The following is a 13,340-nucleotide window of genomic DNA, read 5'->3' as shown; positions in this document are numbered from 1 at the left end:
TCATGTTTGTTCTTAACCCATCTGATGAAAAGAACACTTCAAGTAACGCTGCTTATCTACTGTAGTCATCATTCCAATGCCAAAGTTCTTGTGGACAAATCAATAAATTTGTATAGGAAGGGAAGAAATTCATAGAAGCTCACTGGACTGGTTTTTTTTATTATTATTATTATTCCGTTTTTCATAGAAAGATCTGAAAACTAGTTTCTCGGGTTTAAGTGAGACAAACTCCTGATTTTAAAGAGGAACAGCCTACGTGGTAGAAGATGTGAAGAACCAAGGCAAAAGGAAATGTAGATAAAAGTAAACTTCATTATAACCTGCGGCCCATTGACAAATACTTGAGGCAGGCAGAATTTGACATTCCTCCAGGAACTCCCAACTGTCTTAACGTTAATACCTTGCTAGAGGAAAAAAACAACCTTAACTTGAAAATAGCTAGGACCCCATGATCCTGTAAGTCTTTTTTAGCATATGAAAATCCTTTTGGAAACTTCCTTTGTCTTTACCTCCCCCAACTCCAAAGTATATAATCAATTGCTCCTCACAATCCCAGAACAGCTCTTTCTGCCAAAGGGGTCTTGTCCCTGAACTTTAATAAAAGCACCCTTTTGCACCGAAAAATGTCTCAAGAATTCTTTCTTGACCATCCACTCAGGAACCCTACTTCGATCACATCAATTGAGACCAAGTAAGAGTTCTAGGGGAGTTGGCTATCGAACTAGTAAGTCCATAGAGAAAAAAAGAATTTATTATGTATGACCCGTGCTGTAGAAATCCAAAATATAAAATGTAACTCAAACAAATGTGTACATTCGTTGTTGAATATTCTTTTTTTTTTAAAAAAAGATTTTATTTATTTATTTGACAGAGAAAGACAGCCAGCAGCCAGCGAGAGAGGGAACACAAGCAGGGGGAGTGGGAGAGGAAGAAGCAGGCTCCCAGCAGAGGAGCCCGATGTGGGGCTCGATCCCAGAACGCCGGGATCACGCCCTGAGCCGAAGGCAGACGCTTAACGACTGAGCCACCCAGGCGCCCCCTTTGTTGAATATTCTATCAACACCTTTACCAACTTCTAATAATTATGTTGGTATACAAATAAAATTTTGATTTGAAGGCAAACTACCAAAAATTATTCAGGAAATTTCCAAAGTATCCTAAAAAATAAAATATGTTTGTTTTTTTGTTTTTGGTTTTTTTTTTTTTAGCAACTGCTAATCAAAGGGAGAGCTTTAAAACAGACCAACTGCCTTCAGAAATAAAACTTTATTTACAATAACCATTTCATAATAAATGAAATGTAATAGTAAATAGACCGTTTGCCTTCTTAAAGGTTACTCATCAACTAGCAGGAAATTCAATATTCCCTACTTCACATTTTCAAATGTTAAAAAAATATATTAAAGACAAACAAGCAAAGAAATATTCTTATTTTGGAGGAGAAAAAAAAAGCCCTTCAAATTTAATCTTGAGAGGCTCAGTTAATTTTTTTCTTATGCCGAGCACCTTATAATATGGATATTAAAATAACAATGGAGATCTGCAATTGTTAATCATGAGTCTTCTTAATTGTAACCACATAGGAGCTTCAATTTCTCCTACATTTGAACAAGTAACATACTTTTCCCCCTGGCATGCTGAGTTAGTGCCTAGCCCAGTGTAGTGCTGAGAAGGCAATTTGGGAATGTGAGCTAAATATCCTTTTTTTTTAATTACTCATGCAGAAAGTAATTTGAATTATTTCCTTCCAAAAGACATGGTAGTCTACATAATTAGTTTATAATTTATATGATTAAATGCAGTCAAGATGGTCTTATAAATTCCTTTCTGGTATTCTCATCATATATCCTAAAAACGCAAACAATTCATCACTATAGCTTAGAAATTAAAAAATAAAAATAGGATGAAATTATTGCTAAATCAGGACATTGATAAAAGACATGAGCATAGCAGTTCTAAATGTGCATGGTTAACAATGTGTTCTTTTATATTTCCACCAAAGAATTCTCTCAAGAATCGGACCTAAGAACACTAACCGTAGGTTAAAGGTGAAAAGTTTGTTACCACTGGGAGGATTTTAGGCTTGATCTTAATAACCTTCTCCAATGAACAATGGAAGAGAAAGAAGGAGGTCTAAAGGTAAGGTGGAGAGAGATTTCAGGAAAATGGCTGAAAGTGTGCTAACGACAGGTGATATAGGAAAAGGCTGGGGTTCAGAACAAACAGTCGAGAAAGAATTCTTGAGATGTCTTAGGTGCAAAAAGGTGGTTTTATTGAAGCATGGGGACAGGACCCATGGGCCGAAAGAGCTGCACTCAGGTTGTGATGGGCGTCTAATTGTATACTTTCAAGTTGGGAAGGGGTTAATGCTAGTGTAAGTCCCTAAGGAATTTTGGAAACAAGGTTTCCAGGGCCCTAGGGGACCAGCTATTGTTAAGAAAAGGTCATTTATTACCTTTTAGTAAAAACTCAGTCCTGAGACTCTTCAGATGTATAACAATGGACCATATGCTTGGAAGATTATTGCTAACATGTATCTTATGGGGTAGAGATAAAGGAAGTTTCCAAAGGACTTTTTATATGTTAAAGAAGACTTACAGGATCCTGGAGGTCAGCCTCATGTTCAGCTAAGACTGCCTTTTGCCCTTAGCAAAATGTCAACATTGAGGCAGCTTGAGTTCCTAGAGGAATGTCACTCTGCCTGTTTCAAGGACTTGTCAAGGGGCTCTAAGTAGTAAGGAAATTTAATTTTTTCTTTTGCCTCTGTTTCCCACATCGAAAGGTTTAACAGAAATCCATAATCCAGTTTAAAGGGAAAGGAGATATAAATACCTTACCCCAGCCTATCAAGATGAAGCCCCACAGGTATTTGGTGTCCGAAAAGAATGCCACAAAGATTAGACTATGCAGGTAGAGACCTTCCACCAAGATCCAATAGTAATTTGTAGCCAAGAAGTAAATGAACATCACAACAGCAATCTTGCACCCAATCTGTTACAAATAAACCAGAATTGCATCATATTAGAACTCTTAATTATACTGCATGCAACACCAGACCATGAAAAAGTAGTTCTGTATTTCTTTTTTATGATCTGTTTCCTGTATATAGGAAAGCCAAGACTGTTGAATGAGACCAGAGCAAAATTATTTTAAGACAGCATCTCTAAGACTATGGGCTTGATTCTACTTGCTTAAATAAGATTTTTTCTTTTAGAAGTTGTCAAAAAATCACTTTTCCTTAATTTTTCCTGTGTATGAAAATAATACTTGATCCTCAGAGAAAATTAGGAAAGTACAGAAAAGCATAAAGAAGAAATATTAGCCATTATTCTACCATGATTTTATTTTATTCTCGTCTTTTTTATGCCCCAAAAGTCAATGGCTAAAATAATAAGCATTTACTACATCTTAGGAACCTATGCATTGGCTAGATGATTCTGTTGATGTGGGCCAGCCTCTGCTAAATCTCGCCTAGGCTCACTCACAGAGCGCGACCCTTCATTGGCACACTACCACTTCCACTTCATTCCATCGGATAAAACAAGTCACAAAAACCAGCCCAGAATCAGAATCAGCAGGGACTACAAAGTTACAGGGCAAAGGCCAAAGCCACAAAAAGGGCAGTAATTCATACCATCAAGACATATAATCTATTATAGTTAATTCCCAGATATAGTGCATCAGTGGTCTAATTAACCGAATTATTAAGTGATTCTATTTACTAAATAACACCAGGACAATTCAGAGCAGAATCAAGTACCTTGGAATCTTATATTGGAACAAGTCTGAATCTACAATAAAGAAAGTAAATGTCATGGCCTTTTAAATGACACACTTCCGGTTTAGAAAGTGGGCTTTTTACTTTTGAACATGGTAAGCCATGACAGCTAGTATGAGCCATACATCGAATGTACTCCAGTCATGTGATTTTTGAAGTTTCCATTCCAGAATGTTCTTACAGAAAGAGCTCAAGACTTTTAATAGTCTAAGATGATGAGTAATTAGGTGTAAAGCTTAAGGAAGAATTGAGGCAGTAAACATCATTATATAAATTGGTCGTCTATCTTGGTTAATTCAGAGATTATGTAAGTCAAACAAGTTAATATTGAGTGGACTGTAAAATTCTACTTGTCTGTGATGTTGTAGGAATCAGTAATGAGAGAAAATGGTGAAAACACTTACATATTGTGATTTGTCCACAGAAGGCATTTCTATGGAACTTTGCAGGTCATCCTGCGTCAACAGGGACTGCAGTTCCTTTACTCCCATGTGAGCATGGACCACTTTGTCCTTGACAAAGATGCTTACAGCTCTCAGCATGAAAGACACAAACAAGTGCATGTGGATATAGTTCCTAGTGCAGTGCAATCGTCTATGGAGAGAAAATATTCAGTCTTTAGATTTGGACAAAATTAGACAAAGGGAAAGAAAATACATATGAGTCCATACTCCTCCAAAAAAGAAGAAAATATAGTAAGCCTGAACAAAGACAGAAACCCATGATTTCCAATTGAAACAACTGGGACCAAAAACTAAAATGTAACTTTTTGAGAAATAATTTCAAATTTAACCTGATCTACTACCATGTTTATCCTGATTTTGCAGAGTTAACTATCATGCTTTATTATACTAAACCATTATACTAAACTATTTATTAAAATAATAAATGACTAATGGAGAACCATTTTGAAAAGGAGTAGATATTATTAAAAGTGGAGCTTTCAGGGGCACCTGGGGGGCCCAGTCAGTTAAGCGTCTGCCATCAGCTCAGGTCATGATCCCAGAGTCCTAGGATCAAGTCCCACATCGGACTCCCTGCTTGGTGGGGAGTCTGCTTCTCCCTCTCCCCCTGCTCCTGCTCTCTCTCTCTCTCTCTCTCTCTCTCGCTCACTCCCTCTCAAATAAATAATAAAATCTTTTAAAAAAATGGAAAAAATGGAGCTTTCACATTTTCAACATATACTCTACAAGGAAAAGTAAAATATTTTGATAACATTACACAACTTTATGTCCTAGTAATGTTAAAGAGTAAACAAGTTTACATTAACATAAAAAGCTTTGGGTTTATAAAAGAACCTTAGACACAGGTTAAGTCATAACACACGTAGGAGTAGATACAGTATTACTAATTTCCCATACAAAAAGCTACCTCCAAAAGAGACCTTTTCTTACGTTTGATGGAAAGAAACACTAAGAAAGGGTTGTAGAATCTGGCCCAGCTCTACAATTGCTTGACCGCAAGACAGTACAACTTTCCTATACAATGATCACCCTATTACTACTTCCCTTCCAGGGAGGACAAAGTACGCAAGTGTAAGAGAGTGAGAAAATTTTTAATCCAATAATATATTTTCACATTTCATAATATAATAGGAGTAGGCCAACTGAGAATGAGCTAAATTTAGACATTTTGGAAATACTATTTTGTTAGTATATTGTCCATTAAGCCCAGACAGTCCTCCTCATTGATCAGTTCCTTTTGGGGGAGTGTCTTCACAGCTGAGTGGGATTTGACCAGATAGTTTATCAGGTATCTGTGGAAATTACTGACTGCGAATAGTGCCATCACATATCTAAACAGGTACTGATTTTTAGAAGACTCAACACTATTGACTATCCTAATAAAAAATTATTTTGTTTTGTGAAACAAAAGACTTTCTGAAATTTTTGTGTAACATTCTGTTATATAGTAATTATATAAAAAGTATTATATAGAATTTGTTAAATAGAGAGATAAATTACTATGTAAGTTGAAGAATTACTACTTAGTGATCTGTATCCTCCTGAAATGTTATGTGGCTTTTTTTCTCATAAATATTCATCTATTATGCTGAACAACCAGAACCACCCTTAGTATAATGGAATGAACTCTGGATAGGAATTAGAAGATGAAGGTTCTGTTTCTGGCCGTACCACCTATGACCTTTTGACCTTGGATACTGAACTTCAGTTTCTCAGTCTGTAAAATAAGATAATACTGCCAAACCAATTTCACAAGGCTGTTTTGAGGAACCCCTCCATAATTTCACAAATCTGTGTTCCCCTTCTACTTTAAAAACTTCATTAGCTCCTTATTCTCTACCCTTACAAGATAAAATTCAAAGCCTTTGACAAAGACCAGCAAAACCCAGTGCCACAAAATCTAGTTTCTTCCTAGTCATTCCCATATGGCCACTCCACCCCATGCATCAAATTCTGCATTTGCATGGGACTGTTCTATGTTCCCAGAGTCTACCCTGTTCCCTCTTGCCTCTGAGTTTTGCACATTCTGTTCCCATCATCTGCAATATACTGAATTCCTTCTCATCATTGCAGTATCAGTTCACGTCAGTATGTTCTGGGAAGTCTCTCTTATCTAGTCAGTTTTAGCCTCTTTGGTGTTCCCAAAACCCTTTATAAAAACCTGAATTATAGTATTAACAATATTTTATTTGATAATCATTTAATGAGTCAGTCTCTCATATGTACTGCTTTTCTAGTCTGTAACATATCTTAACTTGTCCTCCATCAACACTAAAAAGAGTCTATCATATGGTAGAGAAAAACGCTTGTTGTGTAGATAGACTAGTGAATCAATAAAGAAAAAGTTTTGGAAATATAAACTATATTGCCATAAGATGAGTAATTGTTTTAGAAGAAGTAGTTGGAATATTAAACTAGTCATTTATTTATTAATTCAACAAATATTTATTAAGCACCACTATATAATCAAGCACATTACAACCACTAAGAATGCTACAATGAGAAAAAAAAATGCTCTCATGTGGCTTTACGTTCTAGAGGGAGAGATAAAAGATAAAAAGAAAAGAAAAAAATAAATAAAATAAAAAGATAAGTAAAACATCAGATAGTACATTAGACAGTGATAAATCAAAAGAGAAAAACAGCAGAAAATAGGTACAAGAAGTTTCGAGGAAGAGGGGATTGTAAGATGATCGGAAATAAAATATAAAACATTTTGTTTTTTAAATATGTCATCTGCCCTCATTTCTTTTCCCATGCATAATTTAGCACTGCAGTCTTAAAATTGTATTGTCTTAATTAATAGACCTCAAGACGTTCCATTTCTATCCTCAAGCCACTGCCCTTGGCCAGGCCACCATCTTCCTGTCCTGAGTTACTCTAACAGCCTCCTCCAAATGGGCTTCCTAACGTGCTTCCCACCAACTCACACTACACCTTACAAATGACCTTTCATGTCACTCTTCTGCTTAAAATCCTTCAATGGCTCCTCATCACTCTTAGGGTCAAGTTCAAATTTCTTCATATAACCTACAGGTCTCAGAACATTCTCAACCCTGCTTACCTCTCCAGTCTCACTGCCCATCCCTCATCTGCACCCAAACTCCGAATTCTCAAATATTCCACGCTTTTGATCTAAACTTGGGTTTGGAATTCTGTCCCCCAGGGTTCTCTTTGGGTTAAATCTTATTTACAGTCATGCATCTTTTGAGATCTCACTTCCCCCCCTTGTCTGCCTTCCCAGTTACCACACCGCACCTGAATCCTACCACTTCTCACACTGCACACGAGTTGTTTTCTCTGCTACGTGTATCACAGACCAGCCGCAAGCATCGTGAGCACACATCGCCCGTACCTGTCGTGCGCCGCTTTATCTCGACGCTGGTGCTCCAAATTTTGTACTGATATACATTAAATGGAATTGAATTGGGCAAAAGTTTCAGTGGATAAAAAATAAGCCATAACAGAAGCAATAAATATGACCTCTTTAGATACAATATCAGATCATTTGGGAGATTATTTAAAATGAATTTCTGTCCAATGGCACCAAAATCATTCGGGAAAAATGAAGTCTTTGCATCATGAACAGAAATGTTTGTAGGCCATTCTGCTCTGCTCTGCCACACTTCACAGACAAATTCACCGTAGTGCCGAGCTCTCGGCTTAATGGTTTCATGTTCCTTTGATGTTTTTAAAGTTGTTTTTTTTTCAGTTTTTAAACAACAATAATAACCTTGAATTTCCTCATGATATATAAATTTTCAAAGCCAAATACTATTATAACACCAGGCTGAATTCAAAAATTTGTGCTGGGAAAAGTATTTGGGCCAGAAATTGTGAGACCTCTGCGTCTTCTATGCATAGGACCCAGAACCCGTCCATCACGGAGAAAGGGATTGGGACTCACTCACCTGAAGTAACCAATGATGAGAATAGCCACAGCCAAGGAACCAAAGGAGACAGAATACCCAACTGTGTACATGACAGAGAGGCGTTCAAAGAATTCTTGCTGAAGGGGAAGAGGTTTAATTAGAAAAATAGCTTTTCACAAGTAGATGTGGATAAACTTACAAATCATGCTTCTTCCTGTTTAGAGACAGGCAGTGTGTTATCACATTTATATAACATAGAGTATTCATCTGGCCTTTCTTTGATTTCCTAAATTCAAGTCCGAGGGTTGTTTTTTGGGTTTATATTAAGATTTTATTTATTTATTGGAGATAGTGAGAGAGAGGGGCACGACCAGGGGGTGGGCACAGGGAGAAGCAGACTCCCCACTGAGCAGGGAGCCCGATGCAGGACACCATCCCAGGACCCTGAGATCGTGACCTGAGCTGAAGGCAGACGCTTAACCGAATGAGCCTCCCAGACACCCCTCAAGTCAGAGTTAAAGATGTAATAATAATAATAATTGGCATTTCTTGCTTAAGTGAGGTCAAATTAAATGTTGCCGTATTTACTTTGTGAATTTCTATGCTGTCCATTTTAATTAATTGGAATTGTATACATAACATGATAGTTGAAGTAAACAAAACACGTATTACAGGGCTATTGTTAAGAGAAAACTAGTAAAAACAATATGTCGTTTTTGGAATATTATTCTAGTTTTCCTTAAGTTTTTTGTTGAGCTGTAATTTACATGAAATAAAATGTACAGATCTTAAGTGAGCACTTTGATGGGCTTTGACAAGCCACGTTTGCTGTGCACCTTGCCAACCAAAAAACCACCCACCACTCACTCGCAGGTAACGACTGTTCCAATTTCTGTCATCACAAGTTGGCATCATCTGTTCACGTACTTCTTGTACTTTTTGACTGTTCTTAGACTTCTTAGAATTAGTATATACTTAGTATGCACTCTTTTTGTCAACATACTGTATTTGGTATTCACCAATATTGTTGCATGAATCAATGGTCCATTCTTTGTAATTTTTAAAAATAATTATAAATTCACAAGAACTGAAAAAGATAGTAAAAAAATGTCCCATTTGTCCTTCACCCAGTATTCTCCAATGGTTACATCTGAACATAATTATACTTAAATATCAGAGGCAGAAATTTGATATGGTGCAATTTGTGTGTTTATAGTTCTGTGTCATCTTATCACATATGTAAATTTTTATAACTGACACTGCAATCGAGATACAGAACCATTGTATACCACCTTGAAGACCTGCCTTGTGCTGTCCTTTACAGTCACTCGTAGACCCCTCTTCCCCAGCATCCCCGACACCTAGCAACCATTGCTCTGTTTTCTACCTCCATAATTTTGCCATTTCATAAGTGTTATAGAGATGGAATCATACAATATGTGACCTTTTGAGATTGCTTTTTTCACTCACAATAATGACCTCAAGAGCCATTCAAGCTGTTGTATAGATCAAGTTTGTTCTTTTTTATTGCTGAACACTATTGCATAGTATGTATGTAACCTATGTATATATAAAATGTTTCAAACGTTGTAGACAGCATACCTTTGGGTCATGTCTTTTAATAGATTTTTCAATCTCTGTTAATTGGTATAATTGGATAATTTTTTAAATGTAACATTGATATGTTAAGGCTAAGTCCATCATTTTATTTTTTTATTTTCTGTTGTTCTGTTTTTCATTTCTCTGTTTTATTTTTCTTGCCACCCTGTAGGTTACTCGAACATTTTGTAGAATTCCATTTCGATGTCCCTTTTTGTTTAGTGCTTTCGGTGGTTGTTCTAGGTATTATATTGTACAGCTTAATGTGGAGCCTTTGACTACTGAATGTTTACTTTCCTTCTTTTCTAATTAAGCTATAATTAAGCTATAGTCTAATCAATCATATAATAAGCTATAAACCTCCTTCTAAGCTCTGCCTTTGTTGTCTCCCCGATCTTTTTTTATATATTCAGCTTTCATAGTTCAGTTTAAACTTTTGCCATGGGTCACATATTTTCCAACAATTTGTGACTTGTCCACGTATTTTATTTTAATTGATTTTCAGTTAATTCCTTTGTGGTCAGAAAATACACTCTGTATGATTTTAATCTTGAGATTTATTGACTCTTGTTTACAGTCCGGCATATGTTTAGTCTTGAAGAAACTCTGGTGTGTAATTTAAAAAAATGTGAATTGTGTAGTGTTTGGTGATTGTATTCTATAAATGGCATTTTCATCAAACTGTGTGAAAGATATCCTATGGAAGTTTTCATCTCATTGTTTTACCAATTATTGAGCTATTTTGATAAATTCCAACATGGTGGGATTTGACCGTGTCTCCCTTTTGCTTTGACAATGTTTGCTTTATGCAATATGAAGCTCCTACATGCAGGACCATTTAGGATCATTATCTCTTCCCCGTACATGGATTCTTTTACCATCCTGCTATGTCCCTCCACCTTAGTAATACTCTGTCTTGCAGCCTACTTAGCCACACCAACTTTCTCATGCTTGGGGTGTGCACGGCATTAGAACTCATCCACCCTTTTAATTTCAACAAATCTATTACCTTCACATTTATCTGTATCTGTATCTGTATCTTTAGAGTACATTTCTTGCAGACAGTATATACTTCAGTCACACATTTATTACCCATTCTGTCTTTTAAGTGACTGTTTAGTTCATTTACATTAAACACAATCATTGCTCTGATTGGGCTTAAATATAACACATTGGCATTGGCATTCTAGATGTCCTATCTTTGTTCCTCTGTACCTACTACCTTACCTTTTATTTGGGGGGTGGTGTCAATCAAGTATTTCTTAGTATTTCGCTGGTGTTATTTTTTTAGCAATCATGCATCCTGAGCTTATCAGAGCCTCCATTTAAATAATATTGAACTATTTCACAAACTACATAAAAGTTTACAAATTTATACTCAATTTTGCTGCCCAGCCCTTGCCCTTTTAGATTTTGTCTACATAACTTATAAACCTTAATAAGAGACTATTATGTTTGCTTTAAGCAGTCAATAGACTTTTAAATGAATTATAGATAAAGATACAAAGATATAAGTGCGGTAATAAATAAGGTAAGAATATAGTTTTGTTCATTATTTTAGTCTGCCACTTTTATCTATCTATCTATCTATCTATCTATCTATCTATCCCCATTCTGGTCCTCCACATTCCTTCCTACCTATTCCTGTTCCCATCTAGCGTATTTCTCTTTGACCTAGAGAACCTACTGGAACATTTCCTATACTGAAGGTATGATGAAGATGAGTTCTCTCATATATTTTCTGTCTGAAAAGTATCATTATTTTACCTTTATTTTTAGGCATATTATTACCTTAAAGATGTCCTCCCATTATATTCCAGGCTCCATGCTTTCCTGACTAAAAGGTTGGCATCTTTTTTATTGCTGTTCCCTAATGTGCCCTTTTTCTCTGTCCACTTTTCAGTTTTCTTTTTACTGTGATTTACAGCACTTTAACTATGATGTATTTAAGTATGATTTTATTTTAGTTTATCCTGCCTTTGGTATGATAAATTTCTGGAATGTATGGGTTGATTTATTTCATCAATTTAGAAAATTCTTGGCCATTGTCTCCTCAAATATTTAATTCTCTCTCTTTACCTCTAATTTCACATGTTAGACAATTATATGTTGTCTCACAAGTCTCAGATGCTTCTGTTATTTTAATTTATTTTTTCTCCTAATGCTTCCATTGGAAAATTTCTATTGACCTCTCATTAAGGGCATTAATCTTTTATCGTGCTGTATCCAGTATGCTGTTGAGCATATCAAATGAATTCTTTATTTTTGAATTGAATATTTCAATTTTAGAATTTCCTTTTGGTATTTTTTTTTTTATTGCTCTGATTTCCCCATCTGTTTTATGTACCTTTTTCACCAAATCATCTAACATATTTATAATAGTTATTATTAAGCACTTATCTGCAAATTCTAATACCTGGATCATTCGGTTTTTTCTGCTCTTATTTTTACTCCAGATTTTGGGTCCCTGCCTTGTAATTTCATATCACATTCCAGGCCCTGTAAGTGAAAAAATTAAATAGAGACTAAAGTATATGTTGTCAACTGCCTGGAAAGGCAGGCCTTTTCCTCCGTCAGGCTTCTTGGGTAGGAAGCTGCATTACTCTGTTGTTAAACTAAGCTGAGCTTTGTTGTACTTTTTGTTTTTGGTGATCCTTTTATCCTGGTTTTAGGTTTTGAGAGCCGAATCAAGATTCGTTCAGCTGACCTCGAGATCTTAGCGCTAGCAGCCTCTAGTGGCCATTATACGGATTTTAGTCCACCTGACCTTTTCCAAGCCGCAGAACTGCTGCTGCTAGTTGAACCATCCATCAGGTTTTTGAGTTGCTAGGGATTCTACTTTGCTTTCCCGCCCTTCTCTGGCATGTGGGCTGTAGCAATCATGCACCATGTGCCTTAAAGCACGTCTCTCAGCTCCTCTGTTCTGTCTCATGCCTTTGGCTAACTGCCACCTTTCCTTCTGAGAGCACCTTGCACATCTCAGGGGATGTCTCTTAGCCCACCTATGCTGTCCCCAGCCTTTGGCATATGGTCTCCACACACTCAGTGAAGGCCCCATGGGAAAAAACTGGCTGGTGGGGGATAGCTCACTGTGCATGGGGCTCACTACTTGGGATTCTAAGCCCTTATGCTAACCTTTGTCTGTTAAAAGTTGGTTTAAGAGGTACCTAGGTGGCACATTTGGTTAAGTGGCAGACTCTTATTTCGGCTGAGGTCATGATCTCAGGGTCCTGGGGTCCAGTCCCGTGTCCAGCCCCAAGTCCAGCCCCGCGTCCGACTCAGCACAGTCTGTTTCAGGATTCTCTTTCCCTCTGCACCCCCTCCCCCCCCCCACTCAGCTTGCTTGTTCTCTCTCTCTCTCAAATAAATAAATATAATCTTTTTTTAAAAATCCTTTTGGTTTAAAAGCCTTGCTCTTTTCTTTCTATCCCCTTCTACGACCTGGTTGTTCCTCTTCTGCTATAGACCCAGGGATAAATAACAGTCATGGGTCTCTTCTCTTATAAGAAAGTCTTGCCCACTTCTAGAATTAGGATCATTTAGACTTCTTGGCATTCTCAGCTCACTGAGGAGTTATTACAAAATACTGATTTTGCATCTTACTCAATCTATTCCTACTGTCAGAAC

At 36.7% G+C, this 13,340-nt stretch overlaps 1 protein-coding gene across 1 annotated transcript in view; it reads right to left on the bottom strand.

The window, feature by feature from the left end:
• The window catches only part of PTH2R (parathyroid hormone 2 receptor), a 55,920-nt gene that overhangs the window by 32,252 nt on the left and 10,328 nt on the right, over positions 1 to 13,340 (bottom strand). The window contains exons 4-6 of the mRNA XM_026492054.4: positions 8,154 to 8,251; positions 4,183 to 4,372; positions 2,838 to 2,991 (exon numbers count right to left, since the gene is read on the bottom strand). Coding sequence (XP_026347839.3) covers positions 2,838 to 2,991; positions 4,183 to 4,372; positions 8,154 to 8,251 — 442 coding nt within the window. The remainder of the gene's footprint in view (positions 1 to 2,837; positions 2,992 to 4,182; positions 4,373 to 8,153; positions 8,252 to 13,340) is intronic.

The sequence above is a fragment of the Ursus arctos genome, unplaced genomic scaffold (genome assembly GCF_023065955.2).
Source record: "Ursus arctos isolate Adak ecotype North America unplaced genomic scaffold, UrsArc2.0 scaffold_1, whole genome shotgun sequence".
Classification (NCBI taxonomy): Eukaryota; Metazoa; Chordata; class Mammalia; order Carnivora; family Ursidae; genus Ursus; species Ursus arctos.
The sequence above is the reverse complement of the archived record's forward strand: the minus strand, read 5'-3'. Positions and strand labels throughout refer to the sequence as shown.